Source organism: Coturnix japonica, chromosome 1 (assembly GCF_054131305.1).
Source record: "Coturnix japonica strain WE chromosome 1, WE-NBRP24, whole genome shotgun sequence".
NCBI classification, from domain to species: Eukaryota; Metazoa; Chordata; class Aves; order Galliformes; family Phasianidae; genus Coturnix; species Coturnix japonica.
In genome coordinates, this window is record NC_140663.1 from 134,711,845 (window position 1) to 134,732,446 (window position 20,602).

General features: G+C 41.1%; 1 protein-coding gene across 1 annotated transcript; it reads left to right on the forward strand.

Moving 5' to 3' along the window:
• Positions 1 to 495: 495 nt before the first annotated feature.
• On the forward strand, positions 496 to 19,824 carry DCT (dopachrome tautomerase). Its single transcript, XM_015851575.3, has 8 exons — positions 496 to 1,006; positions 8,529 to 8,828; positions 11,246 to 11,346; positions 12,047 to 12,213; positions 14,562 to 14,741; positions 14,836 to 14,971; positions 15,987 to 16,188; positions 18,284 to 19,824. The coding sequence occupies exons 1-8, from the start codon at positions 706 to 708 to the stop codon at positions 18,463 to 18,465; spliced, it is 1,569 nt and encodes a 522-aa protein (XP_015707061.2). The 5' UTR covers positions 496 to 705; the 3' UTR covers positions 18,466 to 19,824.
• The last annotated feature ends 778 nt before the right edge of the window (positions 19,825 to 20,602 follow it).

The following is a 20,602-nucleotide window of genomic DNA, read 5'->3' on the forward strand; positions in this document are numbered from 1 at the left end:
CCTTCTCCACTTTCCACTAAAATATTTATGGTACAAGAACTGGAATTCTGCAGTCAGCAGATGGAGTCTCCGATCCAAACTGTTGCTACTGGGTTTATTAATTTTCGTTAATGATGCATCTATATCCTCTGTGCTCCCAGTTCATTTTCTACTGTCTGCTGCTTTCATGGAAAGTGTTTTCTAACAGTGAATAAACTACAAAAAGAAGAGGTTTTCCCCTTCTGTTTATCTCTGCTTACAGGGTTTTGTTTGAAAAGTTTCTCCAGCCACCTCAGCTAAAATGAGACCATCGCTTTCTCAAAGTGCATGAAAGCCTGACAAAACCTGGAGAAATAAATCCGAGGCATTCACCCTCTTGACAAGTTGCCAGAGCCCTCAGGACTTGGGCGTCTTTTCTGCCCTTGTTGTCATGTGCAAAACACGAGGATTTGTGCTGTGCTAATCCCTCTAATGAGGGCTTCTCCCAACCTCTACATAAGCCCTGCTTAAAGCTGTGGCTGTTGGGCAGGCTCTGCAGAGCCAAAACTCTGTCTTTTCAATGGCATTCAAGGCAATTAGAGACCAGGATTAAACAAATACCCGACACCAGCATCCTCAGCAGTGAGAGGGATTATCCCAGGGGAGTTGCTGCCGGACCAGGTTGTCCCACAAAGGAGATCTCTGTTCTCCACTCACTTGGGTCCGGCGGAGAGGCTGCACATAGCAATGGGTGCCCTGAAGTGGCTTTTTTGGGTTGGGCTGAGCTACCTGAGCTGCTGTTGTATTCCCTGGGCAGAAGCACAGTTTCCCCGTGTCTGCATGACGGTGGAGGCCATTCGGTCAAAGCGCTGCTGCCCAGCCTTGGGGCCAGATCCAGGCAATGTGTGTGGGTCCCTGCAGGGCAGGGGATGGTGCCAGGGTGTGCAGGTGGACACCCAGCCCTGGAGCGGTCCCTACACCCTTCGAAATGTGGATGACCGGGAAAGGTGGCCTCTCAAGTTCTTCAACCAGAGCTGTCGGTGCACAGGTGAGAAGGGGTATGGGTTGGGGGGAATGGGGAAGAACGTATCTGTGAGCATTTCTCTGAAGGTCGTAAAGATCCCAGGTGGTGTAAGGCATCAAGAAGCCATCGAAGGAACTAGAAAACAGGATGTGAGGAGTGGCTGAAGGTACTGACATTGTTTAGTCTGGAGAAAAGAAGTCTGAGAGAAGACCTCGTTACTCCAGCTGCCTAGAAGGAGGTTTCAGCAGAGGACAGAGTCAGTCTCTTTCCTCAGGGCGCAAATGATAGGTTGGGAGGTAATGGCTTCATGTTGCACTGGAGGAGGTTTAGATTGGATATCAGGGAGAATTTCTTCACAGAAAGGGTGCCAGGAAATTGAAGGAGTCCCCACCCCTGGAAAGATTTGTGGACATGGCATTTAGGGACATGGCTTAGTGGCAGACTTGGTAGTGTTTGATGATTATGGTCTTGAGAGTCTTTTTCAACCTAAGTTATCCTATGACTCTAAGAGGGCTTTTAGTATCATCATTTTCCTAAAAATATGATAATGCTTATGGCTAAGACGTGATAGTTACTGTATGGGGGCTTCAGAGCAAGAACTGAAAAAGAACTTCGCATCATGCAATATTTTGGGCATTGAAATTTTCTCCTAGTCCCTCATCACCTTTTTCCATGGAGTTTTGGACACTATGGTGCTGTGTTCCAAGCTGATTCCTTGGCTCTACGTCACTGCCAAAGAGGCTACACTATCTTTTCTCTCTATATCTCCATCCCTTTTTCCACACATGACTTTACATGGAATAGGTCAGGAAGCTGATGTGCTTGAAGGGTAAGCTGACCCAAAGGACCAGTTGTTATTAAGACTAGTTCATTAGTAATGGCACCAGGAAGAGAGTAAGAAGGAGAGGTCAAGATAGGCTAAGGACACAGGTCCTTATTTGAAGTGCAGCCCTCATTTAAGGAGGGTTAAAATCAGCAGGAACCCAGTCTCCACTCAGACTCTTTGCAGGGCTGGTAGGGTATGAGTCAGGTAAAAGGCATGTCTCTAGCACTGAAGGTGCCTGTTAGATAGATTTCAAAAGCACCTTGGGATTTCTTGTTGGAAATATAAAGCAGTTTGAAGTCCCCAGCATGGGGAAAAGTAGCCTACTTTCCTTCAACCTGATTCTTAGGAATAACAGACCTATTTTTGTCTAAAATATACCATAGGTCTCATTATTAAAAAAAGCTGTAATCAATCTGAGAAAGACATTACATAAGATTTCAGCCCATGAGATTAAATTTAGCATTTCTGCAAAGAACTGGTAGCCATAGGATGACTTTAAGAAAGGTTTCCTGGGTTCTGTTATGCTGTGGTCAACTTGATGCTGTATGAAAAAGCATTTCTATGATTATGCTAAACAGTTCATAATTGCATTTGGCTTTGATTTGATGTATTTACAATGGCAGTGATTGTGTTTTCTGTATCTCTTAGATTTTCCTTATCATTTTTTCTCTGTTTTACATGAGTTTGTCTGCAGGCCGGTTTTAAGTTCTGTAATGTGTGTTCTTCATTAGGCATCCACAACTGTGCTACCTATGACTGTCAGTTAAATACGTTTGTTCAAGTGGAGATGGAACAGTTCACATCTGTACTACAACCTAATTTTCCAAATTAACTTCTAGCACAAACCACCTATCTGAATGGTTCCTGACCAGTGCAAACTCCAGTCTATGCTAGTACTCTTTCTAAAGTTTAACATTATGAACAGCTGTGTCCCAGTGCCATCTTGGCATTGCCTAATTTGTTGTTCAGATGTGGCATAAACAACAGTCACGGGAACTCCTGCTTCTGTGTGGCTGATTACATAAATTAGACAGCACCATTGAACTGTGCCACATTGATGATGACCAGTATTTACCATAAAGGGATTCTAGTTATTGCAGTAAGTGCTCAGTTTGAGCTTTCTCCTAGAAACTTAATAGCTAAAGATAAAAGGATTGCTGAAAATTTGGCCATGTGTTGGACAAAAATCTGAGAATAATATCCATCTAAGTCCGGATACTGAACATTTCTGAAAAAAAAAAAGGAAAATCCCAAACATAAACCAATAATCATGATTGGTTGGTTATTGTTTTATTGATTATTTTTATAGTTTTCTCAAGTTAATTTAATTTTTGTATGGGAAAGAAAAAAAAGCATTTCCTTTCGATGTCTTGGCTTTAACAGATAATATACGTTAGTCTTTCCTCCACTGGGACAAATGTAATGGAATAAGATTAGAAAAACAGAAAGATCCAGTTTTACTTCTTTCTTTCTTTCTTTCTTTCTTTCTTTCTTTCTTTCTTTCTTTCTTTCTTTCTTTCTTTCTTTCTTTCTTTCTTTCTTTCTTTCTTTCTTTCTTTCTTTCTTTCTTTCTTTCTTTCTTTCTTTCTTTCTATTTTTTATTTTTATTTATTATTATTATTATTTTTTTAAACAAAGAGTCATGATCAAAAAGACAATTGTAAGGCTGTTGTCAGCTGCTTGCTGTATGTTCCTAGCAATGTATTGCTGACAGCATCATTTCTAGGAAATAACTGTGGTTATGGCATGAATGTTGTTAGGAAGTAACAATGAAGGTTTAGTTCCTGTCTAATTTCAATCCTGAATCTATTTTATGCGTTCTGAAATTCATTTAATGGCACCTAAAATTAATTCAGTTTATATAAATTCTCAAACTGAAATGACCTAATGACAGTTCCTGACTGCGCTGTAGTATGTGAAGGGGAATACTATCATTTGTTGTACTCAATGCATATAAGCCATAAGGGCTGAACTGGGCAAAATGTTGAATCTCCTGTTTTAATTAACCCTGAAAATGGACATATATAGCTAATTATACAAAAAAGCAGTACTGTGATAGGACAGTTAAATTTGGTTTAGAAGAATACTATTTTCGAAGACTTATGAAGTAGGTACTATTTTAAGTTCTAAAGGACAAAACTGTAGTGTATAAATCTGGAACAGCATTATAAACCCCCCTTACAGAAGATTATTGTGAAAGTAGTACTGTAGTCAGTCATGTGGTTGTTACTACGGATCATGATGTTGATCAGACAATGACATAGCTTGAGTTCATGGAGGAGTTAAAAGTAATTATCATTCATATTTTTTCCCACTACTTTCTGAGGTTGGCATGTGAACTTTTAGTGGGCTTTTGTAGAATTTTTTAAAGAAAAAATAATATTTCAACATTCCTGTACAATGTATGGACAGGCTGGGGACAGGAAGTTTAAACTCTATTTTTTGACTGTAAGCACATGGCCAGTTAAGTCTTGTAGCTGATATGCTGGCCTTCCCACTAGACAAGAAGAAGCTTTAGAAGTAGTTATAAATTACACTTGTTGTAAGGCAATATGGTTATAACACTGAATTACGTATTTTACTCTGAAAGTAATACCTCCTATTTATTTTCATGAAAGCTACAGCATATACAAAGAACACAATAACTCTATTTGAGAAAGCAAATTCTCAGCTACAAGACACTGCTTTTCAACAGTTACCACTATTAGCTATGCATTTTCACCGGTGGTTCCCAGCTGCTATGATGGCATAATTGCTAGGAAAATGTTACCCATGTAGTTTGTCCTTCATCAGCCCAAACACACAGAAGTCAGGAGGTGCCAAATCTAGACTACACGGTGGGTGTGGTAGGACAGTCTAGCCAAGACTGGCAACATGCTCCACAGTCTTCAAACTGGTATGAGGCCTGGCATTATTGTATTGCAAGAGAAAGCTTGTCTTCTTCTTTGGCCTGGTGCTGGAAGTTTGTACTGTACTGTGATGGCTATACCATGTCCTTTAGTGCCATGTCTTCACATCTTTTAAATTTCTCCAGGGTGGAGACTTTACCACTTTCCTCTGCAGCCTGTTCTAGTGCTTCAGGACCCTCTCTGTGAAGAAATTATTCCCAGTGTCTAATCTAAACCTCTTCTGATTGAAACTAAGGCTGTTTCCTTGCATTGTATCATTTGTAACCTAAGAAAAGAGGCTAACACTCTTCAATGCAACCTCCTTTCAGTTAGTTGTAGAGAGAGATTAGATGTCCCCTTTGCCTTGTTTTCTTCCAGACTAAACAATGCTAGTTCCCTCAGATAATCCCATTATCTGTAGCAATTGTTTTCTGGTTCTTTCCCCATCTTCTTTGCTGTTCTCTGTACCTCTTCCAATAACTCGATATCCTTCCAGAATCAAGGATCTCAAAACTGAACACAGTATTCAAGGTGCCATCTCACCAGAGCCATGTACAAAGAAACAAGTTTCCAAAAGAAGGCAGAAAATGGTCAGTTAGGTGGGCTCGTAATGCCAAAGAAGAGACACTAAGTTGATGAGATTACTAACTAAGTTGATGAGATTAGGAAGAGCATAATTACTAGTGACGTGAATAGACACAGAAAAGCTCCTAAGATATGTGATCCTATCTCCAAGTAAAATAGTTATTGGAAATGATGCTCCAGATTAATTTTTGTTCAGCAGCAGTGCAGTTGTCATTCCCAGAAGCAGTGAGCTGAACCCAGCTGTGCCATGACCTATTTGCAAGAACAGCCTTCTACACTATATTGTCTGGGAATCCTAAGAGGTGAAAATTACATCAAATTACCTTTTGGATGGTTTCTGAGAGATAGTACCCTGAGTTAATACACATTAGTTACTAAAGGCAGAAGGATTTCAAAAGGTTCTTGGAAGGCTCTCTATATCTAGCTGAAAATGTCTGTTGATATGTTGATGATAATATGGATTTACTTCTAATCCCCTAGGGCTATGTCACTGAGGTCCACCATTGCCAGAGTAGCAGATGTTGGAGTTAAGTTGTAAGAAACTGATATATACATTTCACAGTGCTATCATGCGGAAAATCCACAAGATAATGAAGTTTTTGAAGACAGCTATGCATTATATCCGCACCAGTGGCCCAGTAGAATGTTTTAGAAACAAATACTGGAAAAGTGCTTTGGCTTAAACATAAAAAACCTGCATCTGTCTACTGCAGTCATTTGTATTTGCAAAGTGGGGAATACCGCAAACCTCCATCCACTTATTGCCATGCTAGCTGCTGCATGCTGACAGTTCCATGATGCATGGAGACTGTTGAAAGAAAATGACAAAAAAAACCATCTTTTAATTTCATGAAGTATTGTTGTGTGTATTTCTGATAAGACAATATTGCCAAACAGATGTGGACATTACAAAAATGTCTGACACAACAGAAATACTGCAGAATGAAATACTTCTTTGCCTGGAGATAGATTCCAGCCTCTTGTAGTCTTCATCTATTTCTTGCACAGTAAAAGCTCATGTTTCATTGAAATACGTCTGGTGAAGTGGTGGAACAAAAGACCCCTGGGATTGCATTATAGGTCTGGCTGTTGAGGGAGAAAATCCTACAGAGCACCGATATAATTAACACCTGAGTGAGGACATTGGACAAGGAATTGTTGGTTCACTTAACTATGGGAGCCACATCTATAGAGAAAAGTTTCTTTCCCATGAAAATGACTCATCATTTCAGGCTTTTGTAAATCTCTTTGCACAGTCTGAAGAGGTGCATAGAGTATGCCTAAGTAGGGCTTTTTAGAGATAAAGGATGCTCACTGAGAGATGACTAGAACAAACCCAGTCCTGCACTAGTTTTGTTTCTGTTAGTGTATTGCTTCCAGGATGCACACAAACAATTCAACGTGATGCTTATCCAATGCTACAAATAGATGAAAGTGTGACTGCTGATCTCAAAAAAGGTTGTTGAAAGAATTTGTCAGTGGTTAATTCCTGCTTTGCCATTCTTCTTTTAAAAAGGTAGGAGTTGTACCTTTGGATGAGAGGGACAACAGCTACAACTGCTTGTTTATTTCCTGACATAAGCCATTAGCCCACTAAAATGATGCAGACCCACAGCTTCTGATTTCTTCTTTGCTTGCTGGAACATGACAACTGTGTCCAGCTGCTCCTACCTGCGCTGGGGAGGAATGTAAGCCATACACTTGGAAACTGTCATTGTGATGTGCCACTGGGTTTTGTATGATCCCAAACCTAGTTAAAAGTCTTTACCCTTCTGGTCCCTAAGATGGACTTGAGCTTCATTATAACCTATTGATCTTGCCTCTGTAGTAATCGTAAATTCTCTGAACCTACAACTAAGTTCTCATGACCTCTTGGTGTGTCTCACAGGAGTCTGTCACAGATGTTTATAGCTCAGCATTTCTTACCCAGTAGCTAGCCATTATCTATATAGCCTTCTGAGCAACATCCATCATAATCTTGGAGGTCTTTTAAATTGGTATTAGGCCCTATAGGCCCTGACAATCTAAAATCCCACTTTTGTGTTTTCAGCTGTTTTGCTCACAGACTGAAGACTATTGCCTAGGGACATCTTGCTCCTCCAGGAACTCTTCATAGGCCACTTCTCCACCTCTGTATTAACCCCAAGCCCATTTGGATCAGTCTGCACAGATATGTGTGGGGAGCAGTGAGGTTTTATGGCATTTTGATAGAGAGTTGGTATAGTCATAGAGGAGCATGTATGTGTAGCTGAAGTTGGAGAGAGTTTCAGTGTACTTTTGGAGAACTGAAAAGAGATCCCAGAGGAGCCCTGTCTCCTCACACCCTCCTTCCCCTTAGCATCAGTGCTCACCGTCCCACACTGATGCTTTGCAATCTGTACTCCTGTGCATGGGATGGAGGCAGGTATGCACTGCTGGAATGGCTCTCCCTCTCTCCTCCAGCCAAAGCAAAGGGAGCTGCAGAGGAGCCACTCTGCTGCTTCTGGTGCTCTGCCATGGTGGGCAGAGGGCCATGGTGTCTGTGCTTTGCTTAAAGTAAGCTCTGTTTCCTCAGGATCTTCCATTGCTTTTGAGGATCCAAGTTAATAGAGGAGAGCAGAGCTGATTACTTGCCTAAGGAATTATGCCAGTGGGGAATGATGGTGTTGTGTTATTTCTCAGGCTACTGTCTCAGCACTATTTAATTCTTAACATTTTTAAAGTGTGACCAGCAGCATGCCCAGTGCCTCTGCCGTACTGTGCTAGCTCCTGGAGACACTGCTAACAGACAGTAGTTTTTCCTAGGCTTTGTCATTAAGAGAACTGTTTTGATTGTCAGTGTTTTTTTTTCCCTTCTCTTTCTTTTTTGAGTTTGATCCTGGAAGTCTGGGAGCACTTGAGAACCAATCAAGCAAAGCATTTAATCACCTGCTTAACCTGGAGAGCTTAGCCCTCTGTTCTTCTAGAGGCTTAGGCTCCTCACATGCCTGAAGGCTTCATGGAGCTCTTAGTGCCCTGGGGCATCAAGCCCATTATCCAGTGCATTTCCTCCCCAACCAGCTGAGTGATTCTTGGCCCTGACCCTGCTCTGGGATGCAAGCCATCCTTCTAGTTAACCAGCTGGCAGCTGCCAGTCTGTTCAGTTGCTGCCCCTTCCAGGAACTGAAATGTTTGGGGAAAAAGAAAGATAATTCATAATTCTTCTGCATTTCAGTCTTAGTTCTCTCTGGTTCATAATTTCATGTCTTCTGTCTTTCTCTTCATTCAGGAAACTTTGCTGGCTATAACTGTGGTGACTGCAAATTTGGTTGGACTGGCCCTGACTGCAGTGTGAAGAAGCCACCAGTTGTCAGGAAGAACATCCATTCCTTGACAGCGGAGGAGAGGGAGCAGTTCTTCGATGCTCTAGACCGTGCAAAGACTACCATCCACCCGGACTATGTGATTGCAACTCAGCACTGGTTGAGTCTGCTTGGTCCCACTGGAGAGGAACCACAAATTGCCAACTGTAGTATTTATAATTACTTCGTTTGGCTTCATTACTACTCTGTCAGAGACACACTCCTAGGTTGGTGCTTTTCTTGTCCAAGGGCCTTTGTAGGTAAATGAAAGGGTGAAAAGTACAATTGCTGAACAATTCTAAGTATGCTTACCACAGCTGCATTACTTAGCAGGCAGTGAGGCCCAGGTCTGTGTAGTAAAACAGTTGGTGCCGAGGAGCCAGCAGTTTACAGCTGAGGGTGGTTCAGATGAGCTTTGGGCCTGCTGTAATCTGGTCCCAGTGAAGGAATGCTCCAATGAATTCTGATGCCTCTTCTATCTCACAGGGTGGCAGCTCACAGGTTCCAAGATAACTCCAATTGGTGAACCAAAGTGTGGTCAGTCAATGACCCTCTTTAGAAGGATGTTCCCAGTCCAGAATCATGTCCCTGAGCACCACATCCAAATGGCTTATAAACACATCCAGGGATGGTGACTCAACCACCTCCCTGGGGAGCCCATTCCAATGCTTAACCATCCTTTCTGTAAAGAAGTTTTTCCCGATATCCAACCTAAACTTACCCTGCTTCAACTTGAGGCCATATTGAGTATTCTCTAGTCTAGCCAGAGCAAAGGTTCTTCAGGTGATAAGACAGTCACAGGAAAAGTGGAAGAAACAACTTCCAGTGCTGCTGCAGGGATAAATAAACCTCTATGTGGGTTGAAGCTTTCTGCAGTAATAAGTGAATCTTAGTGTGGTTTGAGTCCCCTACTGTTTCAATGTCCCATGTGTATGGTGAGATTTCTCCCACTAGACTGCTTTTCTCCAAATGCTGTAGTAAAGAAAGATGTGGAGAAGGATGTCAGTTAATTAGATATTAAAATTATGATGCTGACTGCACTAAGGCGATGAAGGTAGGTGTCAAAGCACATCATTTCTATGTGATTTTTCTCTGACGCCTTTATTGCAAAATTGCTATATGTCTTGAAATAGTTCTTGTCAAAAATGAAACCATGAATGATGACTTATCTGGCTTTGTAGAGATCTATAAATTTGAATTTTCACATCTTTTTTGAATACTTGAGTGAGGAGAGAAGTGGGTTAATTTTGAATAGAAAATATATCTTCCCAAACTTGGTGAACCATGTACCCATCAAAAGACCGTGCATTCTTTATAGATGTTTTTGCATCTTGAAAGCATATACTTTTAAAACTTGCTAGATTAATTATCATTTTAAGAAACAACTGCTGTGTCAGACAGGAATCAATCAAAAACTCTCTTTGGAGAAGAATTAATTGCCTCCAATACTATCACTCAGACACTGGGAAGCTTTTTGTATTCTGGGAAACATCAAGGTGATGTGTTGTTTGATCTGTGTTGTCAGATCAAACAGTTAGTGCCCGAGGTTCTGTTCTTGAGGATCACTTTTTTAGGTATGTCTCTATTTTTCCTTTTTTTCTTTTCTTCTTTCTTTCTTTTTTTTTTTTTTTTTCTTTTTTTTCATTATTACAACTATTGTGGCCTGTTGGGCAATAGAAATTATCCAGTCATGAAAAGAAATAAGGTTAGAATTATTTATGGATCTCAGAAGAAACCTCAATATTTGTTGGATTTCTAGCATGACAAAAAGTGGATTCTTCATGAAATCTTGCATGAGACTTAATTCTAGAAGCTTAGCTAGCCTTTATGTTCTGCATGGCAAATAGTATTTCTGTACAAAAGGCATTACAGATAGTTTTGTGCTTTCTTTCATGTAGGGTTAAAATATGTTGTATCAAGTAGCATTTGTTGGTTTTTTGCTAAGATAAGAATTTATTTGGAAAAATGAAAAAGATGGTGGGATCAGACAGCCAAGGAAAGATGGATCTAATTTGTCATTACGCTTTTTGAAGAAAATACACCTTGGTTTCACTGAGGATAGTTGAAATTGTGAGGGCAGCTCTTTTGCTTAACTTCTCAAGGCCAGTAAGGGGAACAGTGGTCAGGACTGCAGCCAAAATAAAAACTACCAGATTTCCCCTGGCCAGGTTCCTGCTTCACCTCCATAAGAATTGCTGCAAAAAAACCCCCTCATCTCTTTACCTTTTTTTTTCTTCAAAATCTTCTTTGGGAAGATTGGAAGCCAACCCTGAAGAGAAACAACAAGCAGGATTTGACGAAATGTGGTAAAGGATATGTTGAATTACTATTGGCAGGCTATGGAAAGTGTTGATGCTCTCTTGATAGATAAGCTGTGAAATTTCTGCTGCTGAATACGAGAGCAAGCTAATACTCTCAACAGTAAGACTGTTAAAAAAAACCCCACAACAGTTTAAATGATAAGAAATGTTCACAATACCCATCTTGTCCCCTGTAAGCTTTGCAGCCTTTGATCTGTGCACTCTTTCCAAAGGTGCAGAGCTGAAGGTTCTCATTTAACTCAGCTACAGGCAACAGAAGAAGGCGCTCTCTTTATTTCTAGCTCCACTTGGTGTTGAAGTGCTTATTTTATCTTCTTTTGTAGGGCCTGGCCGCCCCTTCACAGCTATTGATTTCTCCCATCAAGGACCTGCCTTTGTAACATGGCACAGGTACCATTTGCTGTTGCTGGAAAGAGACTTGCAGGTTAGCTAAACAGCCTCTTTCTTTTCTCACACAACTTCTCTTTTGCTAAACATCTTTGTTGCTTCAGCCAAGGGTGTTATTTCCTAGGACTGATTCTTATACAAACTGTCAAGAGTGTTTGCTCACAGATCCTTTTTTATGTAAAGAGGAACTATTGCTTTCAAGATACTGAGGACTGAACAGTTTCTTACTGCAGTGATATGAATGGTATTGTCAAGATTTTTCTTCTTCATAAAGTAGAACAGAAGACGTGGATTAGCAATGTTCATTAATGAAATAAAAATAAATGTAGAACACCCACCTATGTAAAACCTGTGGATAACATCTGCTGGAAAGCAGACAACAAGCAAAAAGGCCTCATCGAGGAATTCCCTCTTCAAATATGCTGTTATATATTTATTTGTTTCATATATTTAGGTGTAGGTATTTTTACTGCTCAGTCTCTGAGTTGGTACACAAGCTCACATGGCCAAAAAGAGGGCAATCCAACAGCAGATTAATTAGTCATAGCGTATTTTCTGAGTCTAACTTAACACCCCAGTGTTTTGAAAATGTTGGAGCAGCACTGTGAAGTGTGTGTGTAGTTACCTTCAAGTGAAAAGCAGAATGCAGAATACCCAGTGACATGACCTGCAGGAATTGCTGTCTTTCTCTTTCCTTTGAAGGTGATCCTCCATTAATGCGTTTCTGTCCATTGCAGCGACTGATGGGCAATGAGTCCTTTGCGCTTCCCTACTGGGACTTTGCTACAGGTAGAAACACATGTGATGTGTGCACAGACCAGCTCTTCGGAGCACCAAGGTCAGATGACCCAGGGCTGATCAGCCTGAACTCCAGATTTTCCCGGTGGCAAATAGTTTGCAACAGGTATGGAAATATTTAGCCTGCATACTGACCAAATCTTGTTTTGGCATTACTGAAAATTAGAGATGAACTGAAAAATCTTTTTCATTTCACTGGGTGAGATCTTAAGTCTGATATGTTTAGTGCAGATTTGGAACTATGGAATCTATGGAACACCCTGAAAATTTGAAATGCCTCAAATCCATGATAAAGCATGTGGAAAGATGTGATAGAGACATCCAACATGGCTCTACTAAAGGCAAATCCTGCCTGATGAATTTGGTGGCCTTCTAAAATAGGGTTAAAGTGTTTGTCAATAAGGGAAGAGCAACTGATGTGATCTACCTGGATTTGTGCAAAGCACATGACACTGTCCCACACAACATCCTTCTCTCTAAAATGGAGTGATGTAGATTTGATGGATGAACCACCTGGTGGATAAGAAATTGAATGGATGTCCACGCTCAAAGTATTGTGATCAATGGCTCAATGTTCAGGTGGAGACCAGTGATGCGTGATGTTCCTCATTGGTTTGTACTGGGATCAGTACTGCTCAATATCTTTTTTTTGGCAGCGTGGATGGTGGAATTGAGTGCACTCTCAACAGGTTTTCAGATTACATCAAGCTGAGTAGTGTGGTAGACACACTGGAGGGAAGGGATGCCATACAGAGGGACTTGGACAGGCTTGAGTGGTGGGCCTGCGTGAACCTCACAAAGTTCAACATGGCCGAGTTCAAGGTCCTGTGCCTGGGCTGGGGCAATCCTAATCATAAATACAGGCTGAGCAATGATAGAGAGCAGCTCTGCAGAGTAGGACTTAGAGGTGTTGGTTGATGAAAAACAAGACATGAGCTTGCAATGTACACTTGCAGCCCAGAAAACCAAACATATCCTGAGCTGCATGTAACCAGCAGGTCAGGGAGGTGATTGTCCCCATCTTCTCTGCTCTTGTGAGTCCTCACTTGCACTACTGCATTCAGCTTGGACCTGCAGTGGAAGGAGGATGAGGAGCTGTTGAAGTGGTTCTAGGGGAAAGCCACAAGGTATGAGCAGAAGGCTGGAGCACCTCTTCTGTGAAGACAGGCTGAGAGAACTGAGGTTGTCCAGCCTGGAGAAGGGAAGGCTCCAATGGCCTTCCAGATCTGAAGGGGGCCTGCAGGAAAGAAGAGGAAGAATACTTTATCAGTGAGTGTAGTGATAGGACAGGGGTAAGTTTTTAAACTAAAAGAGGGTACGTTTAGAGTAGATATTAGGAAGAAATTCTTCACTGTGTTGGTGATGAGGCACTGAAACACACAGCTGTGGATGCCCCATCCTTTGAAGTGTTCAAGACAAGGGTGGGTAGGGCTTTGGGCAACCTGATCTAGTGGGAGGTGTTCCTGCCCATGGCAGGTGATTGGAACTTGACGAACTTTGGTGTTCCTTCCAACCCAAACCACTCCGTTATTCTGTGATTCTATGACTGACTTCAAAGTAGCTGAGATTTCACACAGAAGACAACAGAGAGAACTACACTCTTGCTGTCAGCTGTCTGTAGGCATATATCGATTTGGTTAAATACAGGGCTTTGATGATGAGTTCATGTACAGGACTGGGGCAGAACAGCATAAGATGCTGCCAGTTATAATGCTCATATCACATCCTGTCAGATCTGGGGCAGCGTGCAGCCAGCCAGATGAAGGCACTAGGAGCTCTAGGCTTTTCAGGAAAGTCTCTTTCAATGGATACTTAAAAGTGCTACTTGAAATTCTGCCTTTGGGCACCAATTGGCTTTAACCCTTGTACGTACTTTTTCTCTAGGATAGATATTTTTTCTTGAATGCTGGATGACTAAATTCTTGTCTTGTCAAGGTTAAACAGCAGAGGGCTTTTGTTTATTTCAGGATTTTTTGAAAATGCCATTTCATTTTACAGTGAATAGCAAACTATTTTTTTTCTTGAGTGCTTCACTATCTTTCTCCTCTTCTTTCTCTCTTTCCCTCCCTGATATAAGGTTCACTAACTAATAGGCAACATCTGCAAAAATTCCTGAACAATGCAATACATTGCCATCTCTTTTATTCTAGAAGTGTGAAGGATGGAAAGTGAAAACTTGCTTTCTGTCATACTTTTATGTTCTTTAGCCCATCCCACAGAGGGGCTTCCCTGCTTTGTTTTTTTTCATCTTTCTAAGAGTGAAAAACTGTCCTTGCTCAGGATTCTCTTAGACTGTCCAGCAGCCTTTGGACAGCCTGTTCTTCTTTTATGCTATAGCAAAAAAAGAAACAAACAAACAAACAAACAAAAAAAAACCCACAAAAAACAAAGAAACCAACAAGACAGGTTTCAAACCTTTCTCCTAACTTGTGCTACTTTTTGTTTCATGTTCAGCTTGGATGATTACAACCGCCTGGTGACACTGTGCAATGGGAGTGATGAAGGACTGCTCCAGCGAAGGCCGCCGAGGGACTCGGGTGAACAGCTGCCCACTGTGGAGGATGTCAGGAGATGCCTTTCCCTGCATGAGTTTGACAGCCCTCCATTTTTCCGCAATTCCAGTTTCAGCTTCAGGTTTGTCCTAGAGCTGGCTGGATCGTGGGTATTTTCTATTTGTGTGTTTGTCAGCAAAATATGGTTACTTAATGCTGCTTTTACCTGTCCACAGGAATGTGTTGGAAGGCTTCAAGAAACCAGATGGAGCCCTGAACTCACCAATGCTGAACCTCCATAATTTGGCTCACTCTTTTCTGAATGGAACCAGTGCTCTCCCTCATGCAGCTGCCAATGATCCCATCTTTGTGGTATGGCTTTTTCCTGGTGCATGAGTGCCAGTGGCTGCATATCCAAGGCAGCTGTCTCACCAGAAATTAGCAGAAATGGAAGTGAATTCCCTAGAAACAAATTCTTTAATTACAAAAGGACAACTTTTTTCCTTTAACTCTGCCACACTTGTGTGATGGGCAAATAAAGATGGAAAAAAAAATACAGGGTGATTTATGAAATGTAGAACAAGTTTCTAGGAGGAAGTGCTGCCTGTCAGATGGCCCCTGAATCCTTTTATTAGGTGGTATCTAAAGTTAATGTCCTTTACCAGACGATTTTACAGCAACAAGAAAATACTGAAAATTGAGTTAATTATTTTAGAGCAGCGGACTGAGAAGTTTGTTTCTTTGTCTCAAACTTCAGAAGCTAAAAAGAATCACATCTAATATCAAGGTCTCTTGAGGAATAGAAATAAAGTGGTTTCATTGGTGCATGAGTACATTACTGCGCTGCAGCGAGCAGCACAAACAGCAAAGTGCAAATAAAAAGCCATCAGCTGACTCTGCTACATATCTTCCTCACCTAATGAATTTATGCTAATTTTCTCTTCCTCTTTGTTAAATTAAACCACGGTGATTATACAGAGAAACTGTATAACACTTCATTACTTTCTTACCTTTATTTCAAGTTTGCAGTCTTTTGATGGAGAAATTAGTCTGAATACTTATGTTCTATGGCTTTTCTCCTTAAAAATTCTTGAATTCCTAAGTGAATATACTGTCAAATCTTTAATTTACTGTGCTTTAATTTTATATGCAGGATTATCCGTAAAGTACTTTCAAGCTTTTTTCAGTGTTGATAAATGAAAAGCATAAATACACCAGAAGTTAATCTGAACTCTCCCAGACTGTTGTCTGAACCCCTAATTTTAGCATCTTTACCGATCCCTCGTGTGGTTGTCTTAAGCCTTATGCTGAACTAAGGAACTGCTTTAAATGCTGTTGAGCTCAGTGAGAGCCTAATAAACATGTGTGCTCATGCATCAATTTTCAGGTTCTTCACTCCTTCACTGATGCCATCTTTGATGAGTGGATGAAGCGGTTTCAGCCCCCTGACAGCGCCTGGCCTGAGGAGCTGGCTCCTATTGGTCACAACAGACTGTACAACATGGTCCCTTTTTTTCCTCCTGTAACCAATGATCAACTCTTCCAAACTGCGGAGCAGCTTGGCTACACCTATGCCATTGACTTGCCAGGTATGTCTCAGAGACCAAGAGATAGGACAGCTCAACTTTTCAATGACACAAATATTTGGAACATAAGGCGTGGCTCCCAAAAGCATGGGTCTATTCACCTGGTCGCTATCAATCCCACAGCAGTTATAACTCATCCAGTAAGCTCTGGGAGCTGCAAAAATGTCTATACTTAGTTTGCTTCTGCTTTGCAGCAGAATGCATGAACTTGAAGTATTCTGGCACTGAGAATGATGCTCCTTTTTGGCTGAGGAACCTTTGATTTTAGCTCCTCTTCCCAGGACTAGTGTTGCCTGCTACGAAATGCTTTAACCTGTCAGAGGTCAGGCACTTTTCCAGGGAGCTGGTTTGTTGCTAGAAGACATTTGTTTTGCACAGGGCCCTGGGTCATACTGTTCCATGAAACACAGTAGAGGTGTGCTCTGTTAAAATTTGAATACCCTGGAGAGATAGGGGCTTTGTATTATAAAAGCCCAATTTAAAAGATTTTCCTTGCCTGTATGCCTAAGGCTTTTCTGTTCATTTGAAATTACCTTTGGCACAAATCGGACAAAAGAACGTCCCTTCGCCCCTCCAACTGAAGTGTTTATGCATAAAATCAATGAATTTGGAAGACAAGCTACAGGTATGTGTAGAAGGCACAAGTGGAAGAAATGCATGAAAACCATGCTTCAACTGCTTTACTAAGGATTAAATCTGAGCAGTTTCTTTCTCCATATCTGTATTCCTTTGAGAGGCAGTTGGTGCTTATCTAACCCATGTGGTCAGAAATTTCTTCTAAGTGCTTACCATGTATCTGTGGTTTTAATCTGTGGAAACAGTTTAAAGGTCTACAGACTGTGATTGATCAAAGCCCCTCTCCTCAAGCTGTGTTCATGCAGGGGAATCCTGATTTATGGAGGCATGCTGGTTGCCTTGGCAGTGCTTTTCTCAGGGACTTCTCTAGAATATCCCCTGAAAATAGAAACTTCTTTTACAGAGTTTCAGTTTTCTTCCTCCTGGGCCACTGTCCCTGCTTCTGCTTTGGAGGTGCTGCTACCCCCTTTGCCATAACATAGTGAGCAACAAAGGCAGTTTACTATTCTGCTGCTTCTTAACTCCTGCCTAAATAATTAGCTCTCCATAAAGTCATGTACCTGTCCCTGGATGGATAGTTAATGTTCACAGAATAAAGGTTTTTACATTAAATCCCTCTCTTTATCTACAAGTATAACTTGCTGATTCTTCTTTACCTAACCAAGTTATGAATTAACATATGTAGTGCATTCCTGGCTCTTATTTGAGAGACAGCAGCAAACAACACTGGAAATTTACTTCATTAAAAAGAATGATTGTCTTCAACACTTTTTTGGCAGAGAAAGTGCATGGGACACACAATGTTTAGTTGCTTTTATAGTCAGTGTCACATCTCCTCGAGCGCTCTGGAGTTAAGCCTTAATATCTAACCACCTTCTTAACCACCTTAAACCCCGCCAAGAATTTTTGGGTGAATATTTATTCAGACCTTAATGGTAGAGCCTCGGTATCTGTAGTATTTTTCAGAACAGGACAACAGGCGATTGTTGCTGCTGAAAGCATAAAGAAAAAGACAAAATAAAGTCAAGGAGTGGTTCAAAAACAGAGGTTGAGATCTGGAGCTGGCCAGCAGAACTGTACTAAGCAGTGTTTTCTGTTAAAAACTTGATGATGGGCTGCACTGTGGTCTATCAAATAAATAAATAAATAAAAGAATGTTTTCCACTGATCAAAATAGCTTGAAACAGCCATGTGGAAACATCCCTCTAGAAAGAATTGCTTAAATCATTCATCATTTTGGCCAAATTAAATGAGACCATAAGTTTTAATGTTAATCTTTCCTATTCTCAATACTTTCATTTGTTTGGAAGAACTTAAATTCAGCCATAGTCTTCTCTGGCAGGAAATGTCTCTGGTGATGGTGTGTTGGTTATACAGTGCATTACCACCTTCAACTGTTGCCCTTGGTTCTCTTAGACACAGGTAATAGCATTGAATAGGCTGTGGGAAATTTGCTTCCTTCCACTTGATTTGAGAAATGAAATCACTGTCTGTCTTCACTTCAAATGTTTTATGTTTCCAGGTTCACTTGAAGAAAGCCAAGTATGGGCTGCCATGGTTGGATCAACAATTGGAGGAGCGCTGATAGCTTTGGCTGTGCTTGTTCTGCTGCTTGTACTTTTCCAGCACCGAAGGCAGAGGAAAGGTTTTGAACCACTTATGAATGTGAGATTCAACTCTAAAAAGTACATGGAAGAGGCCTAGTGCCTTGGCTTTGTTCCCTTGCTCATTCTGCTGAGAAGTGACCTTGATTGATTTATTCAAATCTGAACAGAGTTTAGCCAACCTTATCACACACGCCTTTGGCAGCTGACTACATTGTTCTCTTTCAGTTTTTCCAGTTATCTTGTGAATTGTGATATTTGAAGTCTCTGGGTACATACGTGCAATGCCCAAGACAGACCAGAGTTTTCTCATTACCAAACATTATCTGGAGTGTGTGACACTTAAAAGTCATCAAATCTCTGTAGAGTTAGATCGAGACAGTTAAGAATCAAAATAGAAGAAAAACATCCTGAATTAGCAAAATATATTTTTTCACCTCAATTTGTTTTTGATTTCATTTAGTAGCGCTAGAATATATTTTAGACTCTATGTATACATTTGAATGGCATATTATTTTATGGTTATCAATAAATGTTCTAAATAATGTAGTCTTTCAGAGGGGGTTAAAAATGTTTTGTGCAGTGTGGCAAAATACTGCGGGAACAACATGGTTTTGTTCCAGAAGCACAATCATATCATTCCATAGAATCATAGAATGGCCTGGGTTAAAATGGACCACAATGATCAAGTTTCAAATACCTGCTGTGTGCATATTCGCCAACCACCAGACCAGGCTGCCCAGAGTCACATCCAGCCTGGCCTTGAATGCCTCCAGAGATGGGGCATCCACAGCCTCCTTGGGCAACCTGTTCCAGTGTGTCACCACCCTCTGTGTGAAAAACTTCCTCCTAATACCTAACCTAAACCTCCTGTCTCAGCTTATAACTATTCCCTCTTGTCCTATCACTGTCCATTGCATATGATTCTGTACTTCTGGTCTGGTTTCTTAGCAATTGATAAACATCCTGACTCAAATTCTCCTAAAATTTGTTTAAAAGCAGGAGTTCCTTTACAGATAGATTGATACCTGTGTTTTAATCCTGCATTAGGAACCTGTAACAGTAGCTGAAAATGGTGCTTGTCCATCTCTGTTTTAGCTCTCCTGTACTGTTTCATGAATCTAGACCCAAATACTTAAAAAAAATCTGGGACGCAGGACTCAAGGTAACAAACTGAGTTAATACTGGGCCTGCGGATAAGGGTCTGAGTGTGTCACTCCCTAGACCCCCATTTTAAACATTTCTTTATAAACGTCCCCTATATTTCTTCATTAAAGACAAGTTTAGACCACATTTGGGTGATTCTTTTATATTTTTTTTACAAAACAAGTGAAGTGTGTTAGATTTGGTGTATGATGTGCTGTATTAACTGGATGCTCTGATTTCCTATGGAGTGTAATACTTGAGTCTAAGAAAAAAATCTGCTCTGGTAGCCTTGAATAAAAAAAATAAAATAAAATCCAGTTAGTAGTGATTTCTATGAGATTTCTTTTAGTAGATTTTAACTGTAATTCGTATGGTTTGTCAAAATCTGGTTGAGGCGAGCTGTACAGAGAGCACGGCCTGCCCTCTGGTGGCTCACCAGGAAATTACCTGGAGACAGGAGAAAGCTGCTGGGCTCCCTCTTGTAGAGTGTATAGCCCAGACGGAAACAGCAAGCAGGGTCGAGTCTTTGGTTAAAGGAATAAGCAAAGGTAAACGTTATGTAAAATGCTTAAAAAGAAAAAAAAAGGTTGAGAATACAAAAAGGATGGAGGAAATCCTGCAGCAAGCACGATTTGAAGGTTGGTTTAATATTTGTTACTGTTCCATCGGTACTAAAATATAGAAAATACGTTTTTCAATGCAGGTGTTAACAAATATCTTCAATCTGTTGTTGCATAAGTTGTACTGAAGCTGTCCTGGCAGGATGGAGAGTCTCTTCTGTCGCATGAGAGGAGATGAAGTCTCCCATAGACTCCTCAACTGAGCAAACAATCCTGAAAACACACCACCTCCAGTGTCCAGAGCCCAGGACACTCAGGGGTTTTGGCTGAGCAAATCATTGCAAAGCTTGACCTCAGCTCATGGAGCTGGCTTGGTTGGGGCTATGAGGTCACCCCGCAACCTTCTCTTCTCCAGGCTGAACAAACCCAACTCCCTCAGCCTGTCCTCATAGGGGAGGTGCTCCAGCCCCCTGATCATCTTCGTGGCCCTCCTCTGGACCCTTTCCATAATCTCCATGTCTTTTTTGTACT

What these genes read in the sequence shown, in the direction of transcription:
- DCT (XM_015851575.3), top strand. Translation starts at nt 706, where the DNA reads ATGGGTGCCCTGAAGTGGCTTTTTTGGGTTGGGCTGAGCTACCTGAGC. An exon ending in TGCTGGAAAGAGACTTGCAG is followed by an intron (nt 11,347 to 12,046) that starts GTTAGCTAAACA and finishes TGTCCATTGCAG; the next exon opens with CGACTGATGGGCAATGAGTC. An exon ending in CCAATGATCCCATCTTTGTG is followed by an intron (nt 14,972 to 15,986) that starts GTATGGCTTTTT and finishes ATCAATTTTCAG; the next exon opens with GTTCTTCACTCCTTCACTGA.